Source organism: Eptatretus burgeri, chromosome 10, assembly GCF_056783735.1.
Source record: "Eptatretus burgeri isolate ZD-2024b chromosome 10, Ebu_testis_v1, whole genome shotgun sequence".
NCBI lineage: Eukaryota > Metazoa > Chordata > Myxini > Myxiniformes > Myxinidae > Eptatretus > Eptatretus burgeri.
Window position 1 is genome coordinate 18964414 of NC_140970.1, and position 15877 is coordinate 18980290.

At 38.2% G+C, this 15877-nt stretch overlaps 1 protein-coding gene across 50 annotated transcripts in view; it reads right to left on the minus strand.

Moving 5' to 3' along the window:
- Positions 1-15877, minus strand: part of LOC147018033 (inter-alpha-trypsin inhibitor heavy chain H4-like) — a 160333-nt gene that overhangs the window by 127370 nt on the left and 17086 nt on the right. For all 50 annotated transcript variants that reach the window (XM_085897293.1, XM_085897294.1, XM_085897291.1 and 47 more), the window contains exon 2: positions 3573-3730. In XM_085897293.1, the coding sequence (XP_085753419.1) occupies positions 3573-3730 (158 nt within the window). The remainder of the gene's footprint in view (positions 1-3572; positions 3731-15877) is intronic.

The window sequence follows — 15877 nt, forward strand, 5'->3', positions numbered from 1 at the left end:
CGCAGTTTCGCCTTTTACTGCATGTGGAAACATTCGCTGGTTCGGTAATAGCTTAATGCAATTGTGATTTTGAGTTTCCACCTGAACGACACTGATCTTTCTGCCAAAGGTGGAAACAAGATCTATCAATAAGTTTTGCAGTAAATTAAATTGTCCTCATGTAGACAAATTAGGGGGTTTGGCATTCGCCATTTCCGCATTGTCTGTATCCGTGTATAAACTTTTCCGTCAACATTATACTACGTTTGCTACAGCCTTTTTACTATTTTCTGTAAAAACCCATTTCCTTCATCATGGCACATAAGAGCCAATCCCCCATCCCAAGCCAACACCATCACCATCGTCATTGTTATCAGCTTCATCAACATCATTAAAGGTACATTGATTTTACACAAGACTACTCCCACAGTTTTGGGGCCAGCCCCACCAATTTTCTCTGCAGCAGCTTTTGGGGTCACTGCACGTGTCCAAAAGTCGGTGGGAGTTTTCATAAAATTTCATAAAACAATTTTTTCGAGATTTTGGGCTCCCACCCATGCATAGTATAAAAATAATTTATTGAGGAAAATAATATTTTCATTTATTTGAGACGAATACTTCGACAAATGGATTTACATAAAGTAACCGTATACATTTTCCACATCAAATTTTCATCAATCAAGAGTCCAAATTTTTTTTTGGAATGAACCCTCAATATACGAGTATTGTCAAATAAAAAAGGTCCAGGAAGAACTGAGACCGACCAAGTTGCTAAAAAACAAAATTTGTTTTCTTTATGGTTAATGACAATGTATTTGCCTTTTACCATTCAGAAACATGCTGAAGTTATACAGCGTGTTCCAAAAGTCACCTAGGGATTTAGAAATTAAATATCATTTCTGTTTTTTAGTAATCTGTTTTTCTTTTCCTTTCAGAATTTTGAGTAACATTTGGAAATTACCCATGGAAAAATTCACAATTGAACAAAGAACCAAAATCGTGGAATTTTATTTTAAATTTCGTCGATCAATTATTTTCACCCAAAGAGCATGGACACCGAATAATTTCGCGAAATTCAGAAATTTCTTGCCCATCACGTTCTCCTGATTTGACGCCTCCTGATTATTTTCTTTGGGGTTACCTAAAGGAGCGTGTATACATCAATAAGCCTCATACAATTCAGCAGCTCAAGGACAACATCTGTGCAGAAGGGCTGCAGCCAGGGCCGGATTTACTTGCTTGTGGGCCCGAGACCAAACCTTATCAGTGCCCCCCCCCAAAAAAATTTATATATATATATATATATATATATATATATATATATATATATATGTATGTATCGTAATATTGTAATGTAAAAAAAAATAATTACAACATAATGTAACACATCAATAATTTTTAATCAAATTAATTCCATATCAAGTACATCAAAGTACATCAAAGCAAATCAAGTTCCATATCATGTACATCTTACACATAGGAATAATGGAAAAATACAATGAAACTGAAGCATATTAAATTTTAAAATGTACTTTTATATTTTTCGTTACCTTATTTTATTTTATTAATTTTACTATAGGGCCTACTAGCCTACTCCTTGGCCGATCAGATAACCCACAAGTCCCCGGTGGGCCCCCAGTTACTGGTGGGCCCTTGGCCAATGGCCTATGTTGCCTATTGGAAAATCTGGCCCTGGCTGCAGCCAGAGTTATTGTTCACTGTTATGGGAAATGCTGTCGAAAGAGCCCGTCTCTGCGAAGCCGAAAATAGAGGACATCTAAGCTGCATCATTTTTCATAAATAAAGCAATTTTATCTTTTCCTTTCAGAATTTTGATTAACATTTGGAAATTACCCATGGAAAAATTCACAAGTGAACAAAACCAAAATCGTGGAATTTTATTTTAAATTTCGTCGATCAATTATTTTCACCCAAAGAGCACGGACACCGAATAATTTCGCGAAATTCAGAAATTTCTTGACCATCACGTTCTCCTGATTTGACGCTTCCCAATTATTTTCTTTGGGATTACCTAAAGGAGCATGTTTGCATCAATAAGCCCCATACAATTCAGCAGCTCAAGGACAACATCTGTGCAGAAATTTGAGGGCTGCAGCCAGAGTTATTGTCCACTTCTTTGGAAAATGCTGTCGAAAGAGCTCGTCTCTGTGAAGCCGAAAATGGAGAACATCTAAGCTGCATCATTTCTGATAAATAAAGCAATTTTATCTCCATTTTGTAAATTTTCTTTTGGTATAAAAATAATCATAAATTATTAAAAAACAGAAATGTTATTTGATTTCTAAATCCCGAGGTGACTTTTGGGATACCATGTTTTTTGAGAGTATCCAATAATATATTAACATTACGATGAGAAAAGAAAAGGCGAGAATCATCAGCAAATCGGGTGAAGGAGAGTACATCAGAGGTTTTATGAAAATCATTCATATATATATATATATATATATATATATATATATATATATATATATATATATATATATATATATATATATATATATATATATATATATATATATATATATATATATGGTATTCATAGAATACTCACCCGGTGTAGTCTTAAGAAGGAATTGGTGCGAGCCAACTTTTCTGGTGGCAAATTTGTAATTGCATCTTTTCTACACTTCTGAAGTAAATGTGTACAAATTATACTTTATAGTGTGGCGGCTTAGCCCAAATATTCAAAAGAATTGTGCATTTTGTGATACAAGCACCAAATTTGGCACAAATGTACATAAATATGTTGCGAACATTTTCAGATATTGGGCCACTTGAAATTCTCTCTTTATGTCCGCCATATTGGATTTCAAAATGGCTGCCACTTGAAATCTACATTTGCTATTATCTCTGGACGTAATGCAGCTATTGACTTGATTCTGGTATCTAAATGTATGTTTTTGGGGGCAAGGAATCCAATGGTACCATTTTCAACTTAATATTATCTATCACAGTCTGTTATATAATTTTATTTGGAAATTATCTAGGCAAATATTTGATTCAACACAATGCTTTGAAAAGAATGTCTTAGTTCTGTAAATATAAATAAAAAAACTATAACTCTATAAGCTTTTTTCGGAGAAATGACCTAAAAATCGGTTTAAATTTAGCAATTTTCATTTTCTCGGGGACAACACCATTACATAAGAGTGAATTTATGGTGAATAGTAATGGTTCAATAATTTCAGGTAATTTCAGGTAATCTTCAATAATTTCAAGAGGACATTACTTATTCCATCATTCTCTGCACTCTTTACTTTTTAAGACTTTCAATAATGTGTATTATTTCGAGTTCATGAGTCGGAGTAAAAAATAATTAATTCAAATTAGTGGGTGTACAAGTAACAGATATTCTCATGCTTAATGCCCCACAGGCCTACATTATATAAAGTGCCTGCCTGGCCTGATTGCATAAAGCTTCAAATTAGCACCTGTTATTAATAGTTAAACAATTATTATAATTATAACATGAACACATAGACGAGCACAAGTACCAGGAAGACACTTTAGAGATTGATAACGAAGATATTGATTTTCATAAGAATATTAACTGTTCAAAGAAGGAAACTCACACAGAGAAGTTTGAGATGAAGGCAGACTCAGGCAGGATGACCGTGAAAAAAATCTCCTTGGAGGCAGTTTCAGGGTTCTTTACAATGCTGTTCACTTGAGTTACAGCATAGCGGGAGATGATCTTGGACAGCACTGAGAGCTCGTGTATCTCTGCGTTCTGGTACATAAGTTTTCCCATGAATAGTCATATAAGGTGAACAGGTAAATTTATCCTCATTGGGGTGCTAATTAGGCTTTGAGATGTCTCAACATATACAATGAGAGCTGTTTGTGTGTATCGCCATTTTTCACAGAGATAGCTGAATGCATCTTCATCAAACTTTCAGAGGTTCATCAGTGAGTGCCAAAGAGTGTTTTAGGCAAAAAAAAAATAATAATAATAATAATGTGTGGCGAGTCATGTCAAAAACAGTCAAAAACGGCAAGTCAAAAACAAAAAAAACCAAAAATTGAATGATTAGAAAAAAAATATTGGATTTTTTTATCGCTCTATAGCGCCTAAGCCTTTGTAGCTACTGCATGTGGAAGGAAATATTAAATGATCCCCGATCCCGACATATATTATGTATATATATATATATATATATATATATATATATATATATATATATATATATATATATATATATATGTATATATATATGGTCGGGTGGGAAGACCACTAGGTAGGGGAAGCTTTGTCAATTCCCACCAGACTCCCTGGAATTGTAGGCTGTTGCACACGGATAATTCCGTGATGTGGCGGGTCGCTTAACCGACTGTGGATGCCAATAACCCAACCGCGTGACCTCGGGTCCTCCCGTCTATGGGTTAATTGGGTTACCTAATTAATCATGTGGTTTAATTACCGGGGAACCACGCCCTCGATAAGCCTTGTCCGAACCGGATCACTCGACCGGATCGGATCACTTTTCCGGATCGGATGCAGCCAAGCGACACTGCGAAGGACGTACCGGCTAAAAGGAACGGATCGTTAGGAATAAAGTCCCGGCTAGAGTAGGATTCGGACCATGCTGGACCAATGGGAGAAAAGACAAAAAAGAGCAGGGAACATTCCTAATGATAATTATTTATTAACAAGCAAGCGAGGAAAGGTATGTGGCACAGTGAAGATTTATTGGGGTATGCAAGGTAGGGATCGGGGAGAGAGGTGTGGTGCCACAATAATACAAGCAACTTACAAAAGCAGACGCAGAGCAGACTTAACGCGAAATTAATAACAGTAACAACAATAATGATCTTCTACAGACTTACTGAACAAACAGGCGCCAGCACACTCAGATATCGTAGCTTTCCTTCCAGAACACCCAAATTCCACGTGTAAGTGGTTTGGTTCAGTTTAACGTGTTGACATCTTCTTTTAAGGCATGATACATTGAGTGGTTTCTTTGAGTTAAGTCTTCTATTCAACATCTCTTCTGTTTTAAGATTAGGAGTATATTCACTAATCTACCAACTCATTTCATCAATTACAAATTTATTCTGATCACCAAAAGCACTACCAACACCATAAAGTAATCTATTTTCATTATCATTCCTTTGTAGTTGAAATCTAATTTTAAGACCATGCAGAACTTTATCATGATCACAGAATCCAAATATACCTTTAAGTGGAACTGCCACAGTAAAACTATTACCTGCTTTTGTATCATCGTTATACATTCCTTTCCTTTGACTATATCCAGGGTCTGTGTTTGTTCCCGTTGACATATCAGGAATAAAACCTTCGACAGCCCCCTTTCCCATTCTATCACCGAATTAATCTAGTGTAAATTTCATCATTTCAGATACAGCAGAGACATAATCAACTGCTTCAACTTCTTGTGTTCCAATGTACAAACGAACACTATCAAACATTTTCCAGAGGAAATCATTTACGAGTGTAGCGTTTGTGTTATTCCCAGCCTTAGTGAATGTAAATTTACACAACAAGAAACTTTCGGATAGATTCAAATAAGTTTGTTGATTATTTATTTCAAAACTTTTTGTACCATTTGCATTCCAGTCTGTTCCAGTTATTGCATTTACCTTTAAGTAATCTTCTTTTTTAGTGGAGTTTGAGATACAATGGTATCATCCAAATCATAGATACTATCAATTGCTTCCATACTTGTATTTATTTTGGAAAAAAGATGTCAAAACTTTGGAAACCCTGACCCAAGTATTTGAATTATTTTCTGTCATTCTTGGGGAGACAGCTGAGTTTTGCCTTTTTTAATTTATTTTATTGCTTGTAATTTATGAGATTCCTTTTGGGCATCTTTTATACTCTTTATAGCACCTGATACATTTCTCACAGCAGAAGCAGTTGAACCAATTAGGTCTTTATGTTGAAGAATAGTTGAACCGATACCCATGAGAGTATCAATTATCCCATCTCTAAATTGATGTCCGACACCCCTTTGTCTTTTACGTTTATAGTATCCTCTACTAAGATACATACTTCACCCTTTTAGTCTGGGAAAGGAACATCCCATCCCCTGTAATTCTTTTATATTTTCCCAACTCGTGTTTCCTCACAATAACCATCGTATTTATTTATTGGAAAACTTCACGTAGGTGAATTCTGATGGATATAATTTCTCCATTAAAAGAAATCATACGTTTATCTTGGTCGGTTATCCTAAAATTTACTCTCTATATGGTTTTTCCTGACACAAGGAGATAAACCAGATTTTTGGGTTCCATATTGAATTTATAACCAATTGGGGTTGAGTATGCGCTGAATGAAAATATTGTATTTGTTCTTATTCCATCATTATAAGCACCATCAATCAAATCACAGTGAATTAATACGGAATTTATTCCTGAGGATATTTGAATGACATTATCACTGTAAAACATCCCATTAGTTTCAATTTTTTTTGAGGAGAAACCCAATAACTCTCTAAATGAATTATCAATTGTGAAATCAACCTTGTAGTTATTTTTAAGTTTAATTGTTGATTTTGAAGTATGTTTTTGAATATCTATAACAATATTTTTTGGTTCATCACCCTGTTCTTTCATAAGACGAACAATTTCAGAAGATATTTGAGAAATCTCATATGCTCCGGGTGAAACTGTTATCGTTTTGTATCCACTTCCCGGATTATAACTAAACTTGTCATTTTTCTAGGTTATATGAAATAAGGTATTATAAATTTCCATGGACAATAAAGACGCCTCATATTCTTTTGCTGTGTTAAGTTGTAGTGGGTATGGGAATGAAGATGTGTGGTCGCCTGTTGTGAAATTAAAACTAAGGATTCTGCTTCTCATCTTATTTAGTATGAGATAAAATGTCTTTGTATTGGTATTTATTAATTATTTTCATGTTCATCAACTGGTTTAAAATGGCTGATGCTTCATTCAAACAATTGTTATTTCCAGCCTTCTTACTACCTAACAAAAATAACAGTCTATTTACTAATTGTGATGGGTCATTTGGAAGAAAACTAACACCTAAACCAAGGATACTTAAAGCCTGAATAATGTGTTTCTCCTTCTCATTCTTCCTACTTTTACCAGAAAGACAAACCCTATAATTAACAGAGTCCAGCAGATCAATATATACTCTATCATCATTATTTTTCATATCCAATGGTTTATCAAAATACTTTGATTCATCCCTCACAGTTGAACCTTGTCTTCCATCTTTTGTGAGAAGAAACATTAATCTCGGAGTGAGTTTAACAGCAGGTTGAGCAGAACGCAAGAACCTTAATTCATCATTAAATATCAATACCTTTTCTTGAACAAGATGAAATATTGCTGGTTGTTCTGTTGGAATGAGTCCTGCTTTGGTTTTTGAATCCGCTAAATATTGAATAATGAATTGTTTTGGAGAGCATTCACAATATAATCAGGGGGTTGATTAATCTCTTCCAGTTGTTGAAATAATCCTTCATCATCATATTCTAATTCTCCTATATGCTCTAATTCTTCCTCCGTCATTTGACTGAAATCTTTTAACATTTGAAGTTTTTTAGGAGTATATTCTATTGTGGTAACTGTGGAAACATCTATAATTTTTTCTTGGAAAGTTTTTAAAAGTGGTTTAAAAAATTTCTCTTATTTTCTTTCAAATGCTTCTTCACCCGTTAGTTTCTGTCTGCGTTTCTTCTTTATGTCTTCCTGTTGTTTTACAACTTCTTGATGTTCCCTAAATCTTCTTGCTCTTTCTTTCGCATCCATTTATTTATTGGAAAATTTAATTTAATGAATTGTAAAGATCAACCGGGAAATTTTCCTTTTCTTTATCATCCAAGTAGATGTGTTCAAAGAAACCTTTTTCTTGAAATATTTCATCAAATTCTTTATTAATATTAATACGAGTTGTAATTTCTTCTTCACTAATACTTGCATCTCTGCTTTTCATAAGTTTGCGTTGAGTTTCTTCATCAACATCAAGACCGAATGATAAAATCTTAACCCCGCTCAGATGTTTAATAATTTGTCTCATTATCAGTTATCAGAGAACCACCTCACCGCCGTCGAGTCTGGCATTTCACTCAAGCCGACTGGCAGGGTCTCCGAGCAGCCATCAAACTTACAGACTGGTCTCCTATCACTACTTTCTCAAACATCAACTCATCCTGGGAATTCTTTCAAAGAAACTTGCTCTCCCTCATGCACAGATTTATCCCCTCTCGTGTTCAGTTGTCTTACCCTTCCTCCCGCCCTTGGTTTACTGAAGCTTGTGGCGAGGCAGTTGTCCTGAAACAACTTGCCTTTGCCTCATGGAAAGCAAACCCAACTGAGGGCAATCTCAGTTCTTTCCACAAAGCTCGGAACAAGTGTGTAGCTACCCTCAGGAGAGCCAGAAAACAACATCTTTCTCATCTCAAGTCTGAACTCTCAAACCTCTCTCCCTCCTCAAAATCCTGGTGGCGTTTAATCAAATCTGTTTCTGGTGTATGTTCCCCCTCCATCCCCTCCCTTACCTCAAATGGCTGCACTGCTGATTCCACACGTGATAAAGGTGAATGTCTAAACTCGGTGTTTGCAGCTAAATCTTGTGTCCCAAACCCATCACTATCTCTACCCACTTTACCCAGTCGCACCCAACTGTCCCTGGACTCTGTGTCCTTTTCTCCTGACAAGGTGGAGAGCTTGCTTTCAAACCTCGAGTCAGATTCTGCAACCGGTCCAGACGGCATCAGCCCACGTGTCCTCAAAGCCTGCTCTTCTGCTCTTGCTCACCCTCTCTCTGTTCTATTCACCCTCTCATTTTCCCAAGGTCATCTGCCATCTGCTTGGAAATCTGCTAACATCACTGCCCTGCATAAAAAGGTGCAAAAACAGATCCCTGTAACTATAGACCAATCAGCCTTCTCCCAATCATCAGCAAGGTTATGGAATCCATCATCGCTTCAGACATGAAATCCTTCCTCTTCTCCAATGGCTTGATTTCCAATCATCAATTTGGTTTCAGACCAGGTCACTCTACCCTAGATATGCTGCTACTGCTCTCCCATCAATGGATGGAGGTCCTCAATGCCAGACAGGAAATCCGAGCCGTATCCCTGGACATATCACGTGCTTTTGACACAGTCTGGCACCCTGCCCTACTCACCAAACTCTCTTCCCATGGTATTCAAGGCCATCTCCACTCATGGCTCGCAGACTTCCTCTCCTGTCGCAGTCAACGTGTGGCCCTAAATGGAGTTCTTTCATCCCCTCTTCCTGTGCAGGCTGGAGTTCCTCAAGGTAGCGTTCTGGGCCCTGTTCTTTTTCTGGTTTTCATCAATGATCTCTCGGACTCTCTGGAAAATCCTCTATTTCTCTTTGCCGATGACTCCACCCTCTGCCTTACCATCTGTCATCCCTCAGACCGGCAAGCAGCAGCTTCTTCGCTCACTGCAGATCTGGATAAAATCACAAACTGGTCCAACACGTGGAACATGTCTTTCAATCCAGACAAATCTCACACTCTCACTATGTCTCTTCGAAAGGACCGTTTACAAAACCCCCCATCCACTTTCTCAACAATCCTCTGGAAGAAGTCTTTTCTTTCAAGCTTCTGGGTCTCACTATCTGCCATGACCTTTCCTGGGAAAGTCACATTTCCAACCTTGCCTCAAAAGCCAGTCGCCGACTGGGAATCCTCCGTCGTGCAAAGTCCTTCCTCGGCCCTCTTGAGCTCCTGACCACTTACAAAGCTTTTGTCCGTAGCCTGATGGAGTACTGCTCTCCCCTCTGGGCTGGTGCTCCTGCCTCCCACCTTTCTCGACTTCACGCTGTCGAAACCAGGGCTTTTAAGATCATTGGCATCTCCCGCAATGAAGCTGAGTCTTTGGGCCTCTCACTCAATCACCGCAGGTTGGTCGGTGGTCTTTCTGTCTTCTACCGACTCCTCTCCAGCCTTGCCCCCTGCTCTCTCTGTGATTTGTCCCAACCACATTTCCACAGGGCGCTCAAGGTCCGCCAACAACCCCCTTCTGGTAAAACTACCAAAATCACGAATCACTGCTCATCTTCACTCTTTCATTCCTCTTTTTCCCGCCTTTGGAATAAACTTCCTCACTCTATTCTTTCCCATTCTTCCCTCCAGGCTTTCAAAACAGCTGTTCACCACCACCTCTTATCTTCCCCCATCCAAATCCTCGATCTTTTCTACCCCCGATAATCCACCCAAGCCCACTTCCTTCAATTCTCCTGCTTTCCTTCCTGAAAGTCCCTTTAATGTCCATCTTCCCCTCACCATGTTCCCCGTCCCATCCCCATCCCTCTCCCTTCCACAGTTCACCTGTGTCTGTTCCCCAATGTTTTGTCCCTTCCACTCCCGCCCCTCTTGTCTCATGCCTCCTTGCTGTGAGTTGTGTGTTAGCTCTCATACGAGCCTCGACCAATGTATACAAAAAAAAAAAAAAAAAAATTCCTTCTGGATTAGTTTCTAATATCCCAAGACCACCAGATTTTAGTTTCTTTTACTCACTCTTACAATGTGAATATTTTGTTGTACCAAGAGAAACCTCCTCAAATATTTGACCTTCATTCCTCAATCGCATATGTTCCTCCACTGAAATATCGTGATAATCTTCACCTTTTACTTCTCCAGGTCTTATTGCTCTAGTTTTTGTTGATACAATGCGTATCACGGGGTGTTTTTAAAGTAAATTTACAATATTCTCATTTGTACTATACAAGAACCTTGATTTATGAAAGTTTTTTTTCCAGAAGCAGATTTACCCAAAAGATTTATAATAATAGTTGTCATTTATATATGTAATTGTTTATAAAACAAAAAATATATCCCTTAATATCTCATCTTGTTTCACAACAATATATTTATATTTTTCAGTCGTGTGCTTCATGTAATCCCCACATTCCTTTTTACTACATAATGTTGAAGAATTATCTCTCCAAAAATTGTTTATATCTATTGAATTTAACTTGAATAAAATAAAAGTATTAGCGTTGTTTACGATGGAACGACGAGGAAGTTGAAAGTATGATTGACTAAGATAAATACAATTACAAGAAGAATGTCTCCCTCTTGTGTAGTAGCTGTCCATTACCATTTGGTTTCTCTCAATAACACAATCATCAAAGATAACGAGGTTCTTTTTTGATTTATCCCAATCTTGGGGAGACAGTATATCATCCATATTATCACTAAGAATACAAGTTATCCGTTTTGATTTATTTTTATATCTCTGCGTATCACAAATTAGTTGTATTATATCTTCAATGTTGTAATCATTTCGTTTGTTTTGAAGTTTAAATAAACCTATTATATATATTTTTTGAAGACCTTGTTAAAGCATTAAAACCTTGTGAGAGTAGTTGATACTCAGGTTGAAAACTCGACTTTGTGAAAATTATTAAATTTTCATTATCTAAAAAGTTGGGAGTCAGGAGCATCTTTAAAAGTAAGCAGGTTTTTCCACATCCGCTTGAACCAATTATGAGACATCTTAATGAATTTGGAAGATTTTTATGATTGTTAAATTTTAACTTATTTTCCCAAATGGGTAAAAAATCATTCATTTATATATTTGGAAAACAGGTTATTTAACTTATTATTGGCTTTTTTAGGAACTCTATATTTTAACCTAAATTCGGGTTTAATTTCAAGATGATCCATTATTTTATTTATGCAATATCTTGTGTTGATATTTCCCTGAAAATGACAATCGTGAATAATATATAACAACAATCCTTTGAACATTTCTCTAATACTTTCAGTTTCTTCCCTTGTAAGGAAAGGTGTGTTATCACCCTCATACTTTACATTCATTTATCTAATCAATCTTGCAAAGTAATTCATTTTTTGTGTAAATCTAAAAGAATCATTTTCCTTTTTATATGTTTTATTATCATTAATTAGAAGATAATCACAGAATTTACATTGTTTATAGGCTTTTGACTCTGTTTAATCCCATTCTATCACATGCAGGACAATTCTCAAATTTGTCATATGGAGAATCAGGGAATTCAAGAGGCTCAAAATCTCATGAGTTATTCATGTTATATATTATTTCCGAGTTTGTGGTTTTGTGTCGCGCTATCTCTCACTTTGTTCTGCACTCGAGTAACATGATATTCGGCTTACTTTATCTCAAAGACCATATGAGGTGCATGGTACAAAAAAAGTAAATAAAATGGTTCTAAAACAGTGAAATCGTATTCCACTTACTGCATTAAAGTAAAATTACCACTGATTCTCTGCATTAGTTCCTTTCTCAAACACACCCACCCCAACATGTCGCGCAGAGCACCGGTTATGCTAGTATTTATAAAGTACAACTTTACTTAAACTGAAATTCATCTTCGGTATCATCTTCAGTACTTTCACAATCATCTATAAAACTACTTTCATAACTATCGTTTGAACACAAACTCTCAGTATCATAACTGTCGTTTGAACATAAACTCTCGGTATCATAATCACTCTCATAATCTTCAAAATCTTCAGTTGAATAATGACTCATATTTAAATATTAGAAAAAACATTACCATCGATATCTATATACTTTTTTTCATGAACAGATTCAACTACGACATTTTTTTATATTAAAGGTAATTAAAAAAAAATTATCCACGTGCGGGACTGGCAGGAGTGACAGTCATCTCTGCGAGAAAATATATAGCCTCCTGAAGGTAGGGCAGTTTTTTCAAACTTTGAAGTCACGTGACGCGAAAACGAAAGTGAATATCGAAAATCCGGCCTGACTAAATTTAGACATTGTCCCATAGATTTATATGTCACAATCAAATTCAAGATCGCTTGAGAAATGTAGGAGGAGATAGATTTTGAAATTCGTCATTTTCGCATTTTTTGCCAAATTTGAAGTCACGTAACACGAAAACGAAAGTGAATATTGAAAATCCGGCCCGACCAAATTTAGATATTGTCCCATAGATTCATATGCCACAATCAAATTCAAGATCACTTGAGAAATGTAGGAGGAGATAGATTTTGAAAATCGTCATTTTCGCATGAAAAGCGTCATTTTCGCATTTTTTTGCCAACTTTGAAGTCACGTAACATGAAAACGAAAGTGAATATCGAAAATCCGGCCTGACCAAATTTATATATTTTCCGATAGATTCATATGCCACAATCAAATTCAAGATCGCTTGATAAATGGCGGAGGAGATAGAATTTGAAAATCGTCATTTTCGCAACTTCAAAGGCCTCGTGACCTTGACCTTGACCTTCGGTGACCTTGAAAGTCATACCATCGTGTACGTCTCATCGACCTCTATCAGGATCATTAATGACCAGATCTCCCACTTCAACTTCATTGTGAACGAACGGACAGATCGTCACCTCTCCTATCAACACCAATATTATTAGGTTATGCTCGAAGAGATGACCTAATGATCCTTAACTACTATTGAACGAAATGACATTTCACCTGATATATTAATATCCTTTATTTCATCAGGATTTATATCTTTAGGGTTGTTGAAAAAAAATACAAATTTCTCCTTGCATATTACAGATGGTCTTATCTTTTCTTTCTAAAGTTTCATCCATAAGGTTTTTATTTTAAGATACTTTTTCTTGTTTCATTGCTTTTTCTAGTTTTGAATATATTACCAGAAGGAGAGGAGAAACTTTTGTTAGAGATACTTTAATTGATGTTCTTCCAGATATACTAAAAGCCCTTCCACTGAAGGAAATTGAAGAACTCATATTATTCACCATAATTGTTTTTATCCAAATAGATGTTATATTTATCTTTGTTCAACTTTACATCCTTGACATATTTCTCAGTATCTTTAACAAATGAAGAGATTGCTTGAAACTTGTCTTTTGTGTCTTGATACATTGTATTTATTAAGTGAAAAAAGTTGGAGGATAAAATGGTTTTAAGCACAGATTCACCTATAAATTAAATGAAATTTTCATCAAGAACATTTTATTTTAAGCAAAGTTTTATGATATACATATGGTGAATACAACATACTGCGATGTTTGTAATCACGAATATAAATATTATAAAAAAACACCTTCAAACCAACAAACACACATTCAATCTTTTCAGACAAATATCTCCACTGAACCAAGAAACAAAACATTGTGATAGATGTGATAATCATGTTGTTGTCGATTTCCCGCCCCTCAGCGTGTGAAAGACCGCGTCGAACCAATAACAGCGTGGCTCAACTGGCAGGAACTCCCCCTCTGCCGAACTCTAACCATGGCACCCCAGGCCCGCAGGCTGCCTCTGAGCCTAGCTGCTCCCTACAACGCGGGGGGTTGCCCTCTCTGGCATTTCCCCCATCCGATGCCCACGTGATGTGTTGATGCCCCGGGTCTCTTTCCGAGGGTCGCCCGTGCCCACTAAACTGCCCCCGTGGCATTCTGGCGCTATGGGTCCCGTTTCCGATGGGTCGCTCGTGCCCACTACACTATCCCGGCCCTTGGCCGACTCTTGGGCCCTTGGCCGACTCTGGCCGACTAGTCCGGTGCCCGGGGTGCCCACTAAACAAATACTCAACTTTCCACAGCGACGCTCCCAGCCGGTCCATGAACTCTTGCACCCCTCCAAACGGGTTTCGTGCCTTCTCTCGACACCAACAACAAAATGACCCCCTGTTAGTAAATTTAAAAAACCCACGAGCTAACATTTAACTGACCCCGGGGTCACTTGGGTGGGAATCACTCCTCCCCCCAATCAGTCATTGCACCATGCATACCACATTCACTCCACTCACACACTTGGGCCCACTGTCCCACGCTCATTCCTCACACACTTTCCATTTCGCAACTCACACCAACACTCTACACTGCCATTCTTCCTAATTAAATCCCCCAACTAACTTCGGCTCCTTCGTCATCCCTTATTCTCTTGCACGTTCCATTTACTTTACATAGCTAAGCTACGTCCCGTCTCCACATTTCCAGTCTGTCCATGTCTCTGAAAATCCAAAAAAATCCCATTTCCTAAATCTGAACTAAAATCCCTCCAACTAATCCATTCCACGGGCTCCATGAGGAACAATTCACGTCCCCATGAAGCCGGTCTAATTATCGCTAACCCATCCTCCTAACTAGTAGTTCCTGTGCCCCCTAAGCAAGTGGTTCTTCCACCCCCTGCCTGGGGCTCGTGTCCACTCGAAGTGGGGAGGCTTGCTTTTCTCTCTTTTTTTTCTATGCGCCGACCAGCGCGGCAACTCGTAACCTGCGCTCTTTTCCGTGACGTCATGGCCGCTGCTCGCGCTTTGCGCACCTCGTCCCTTCTTGGACGGTAACATCCGGCAGGGATTCCCTTCTGCCAGATTTCAACCATGCAGCCACGACGTCACTGCGCATCCCAAAGCAAGCCCCGCATTCAAGGGGTTCCCCACGCGAACACATGTGCTCTGCTCATCGGAGCTTTACAATCATGCTCGCGTGGAGAACCCGTCCTGTCCAAATCCATTATCCAGTCTACCTTCTGTCCATCCGCGGGATCGGCTAACATCCACCGCGTGCGTTTTCGGACCGGGTTTCACTCACGTAGCCGCGTACGTGGCGGCCTCGTGCGGAGCACAGCACGGACCCCGTGCCCGCTGCTGTGCAAACCCGGAACGGTGCTCAAAACAGCTACGGCCGCTACCCGGCTTTTGTCCCTCATCTGTCGCAGTCGTCGTCGCCATTCAACGCTCACACTCCTGCATACCACGACGCTCACACACCTCACCATTACACTAGGACATGCGGTTGCAGTCTCCCGCATGCTAACCGCCATCTCCCTCTCATACCGCCACCTCACACACGCGGTCTCTCTCACACATCGCCTTTCACTCACACACGGTTCTTCATCCACACCTCGTTTTTCACTCAAGCACTCCTTTTCACCCACACACACCATATTACTCACAC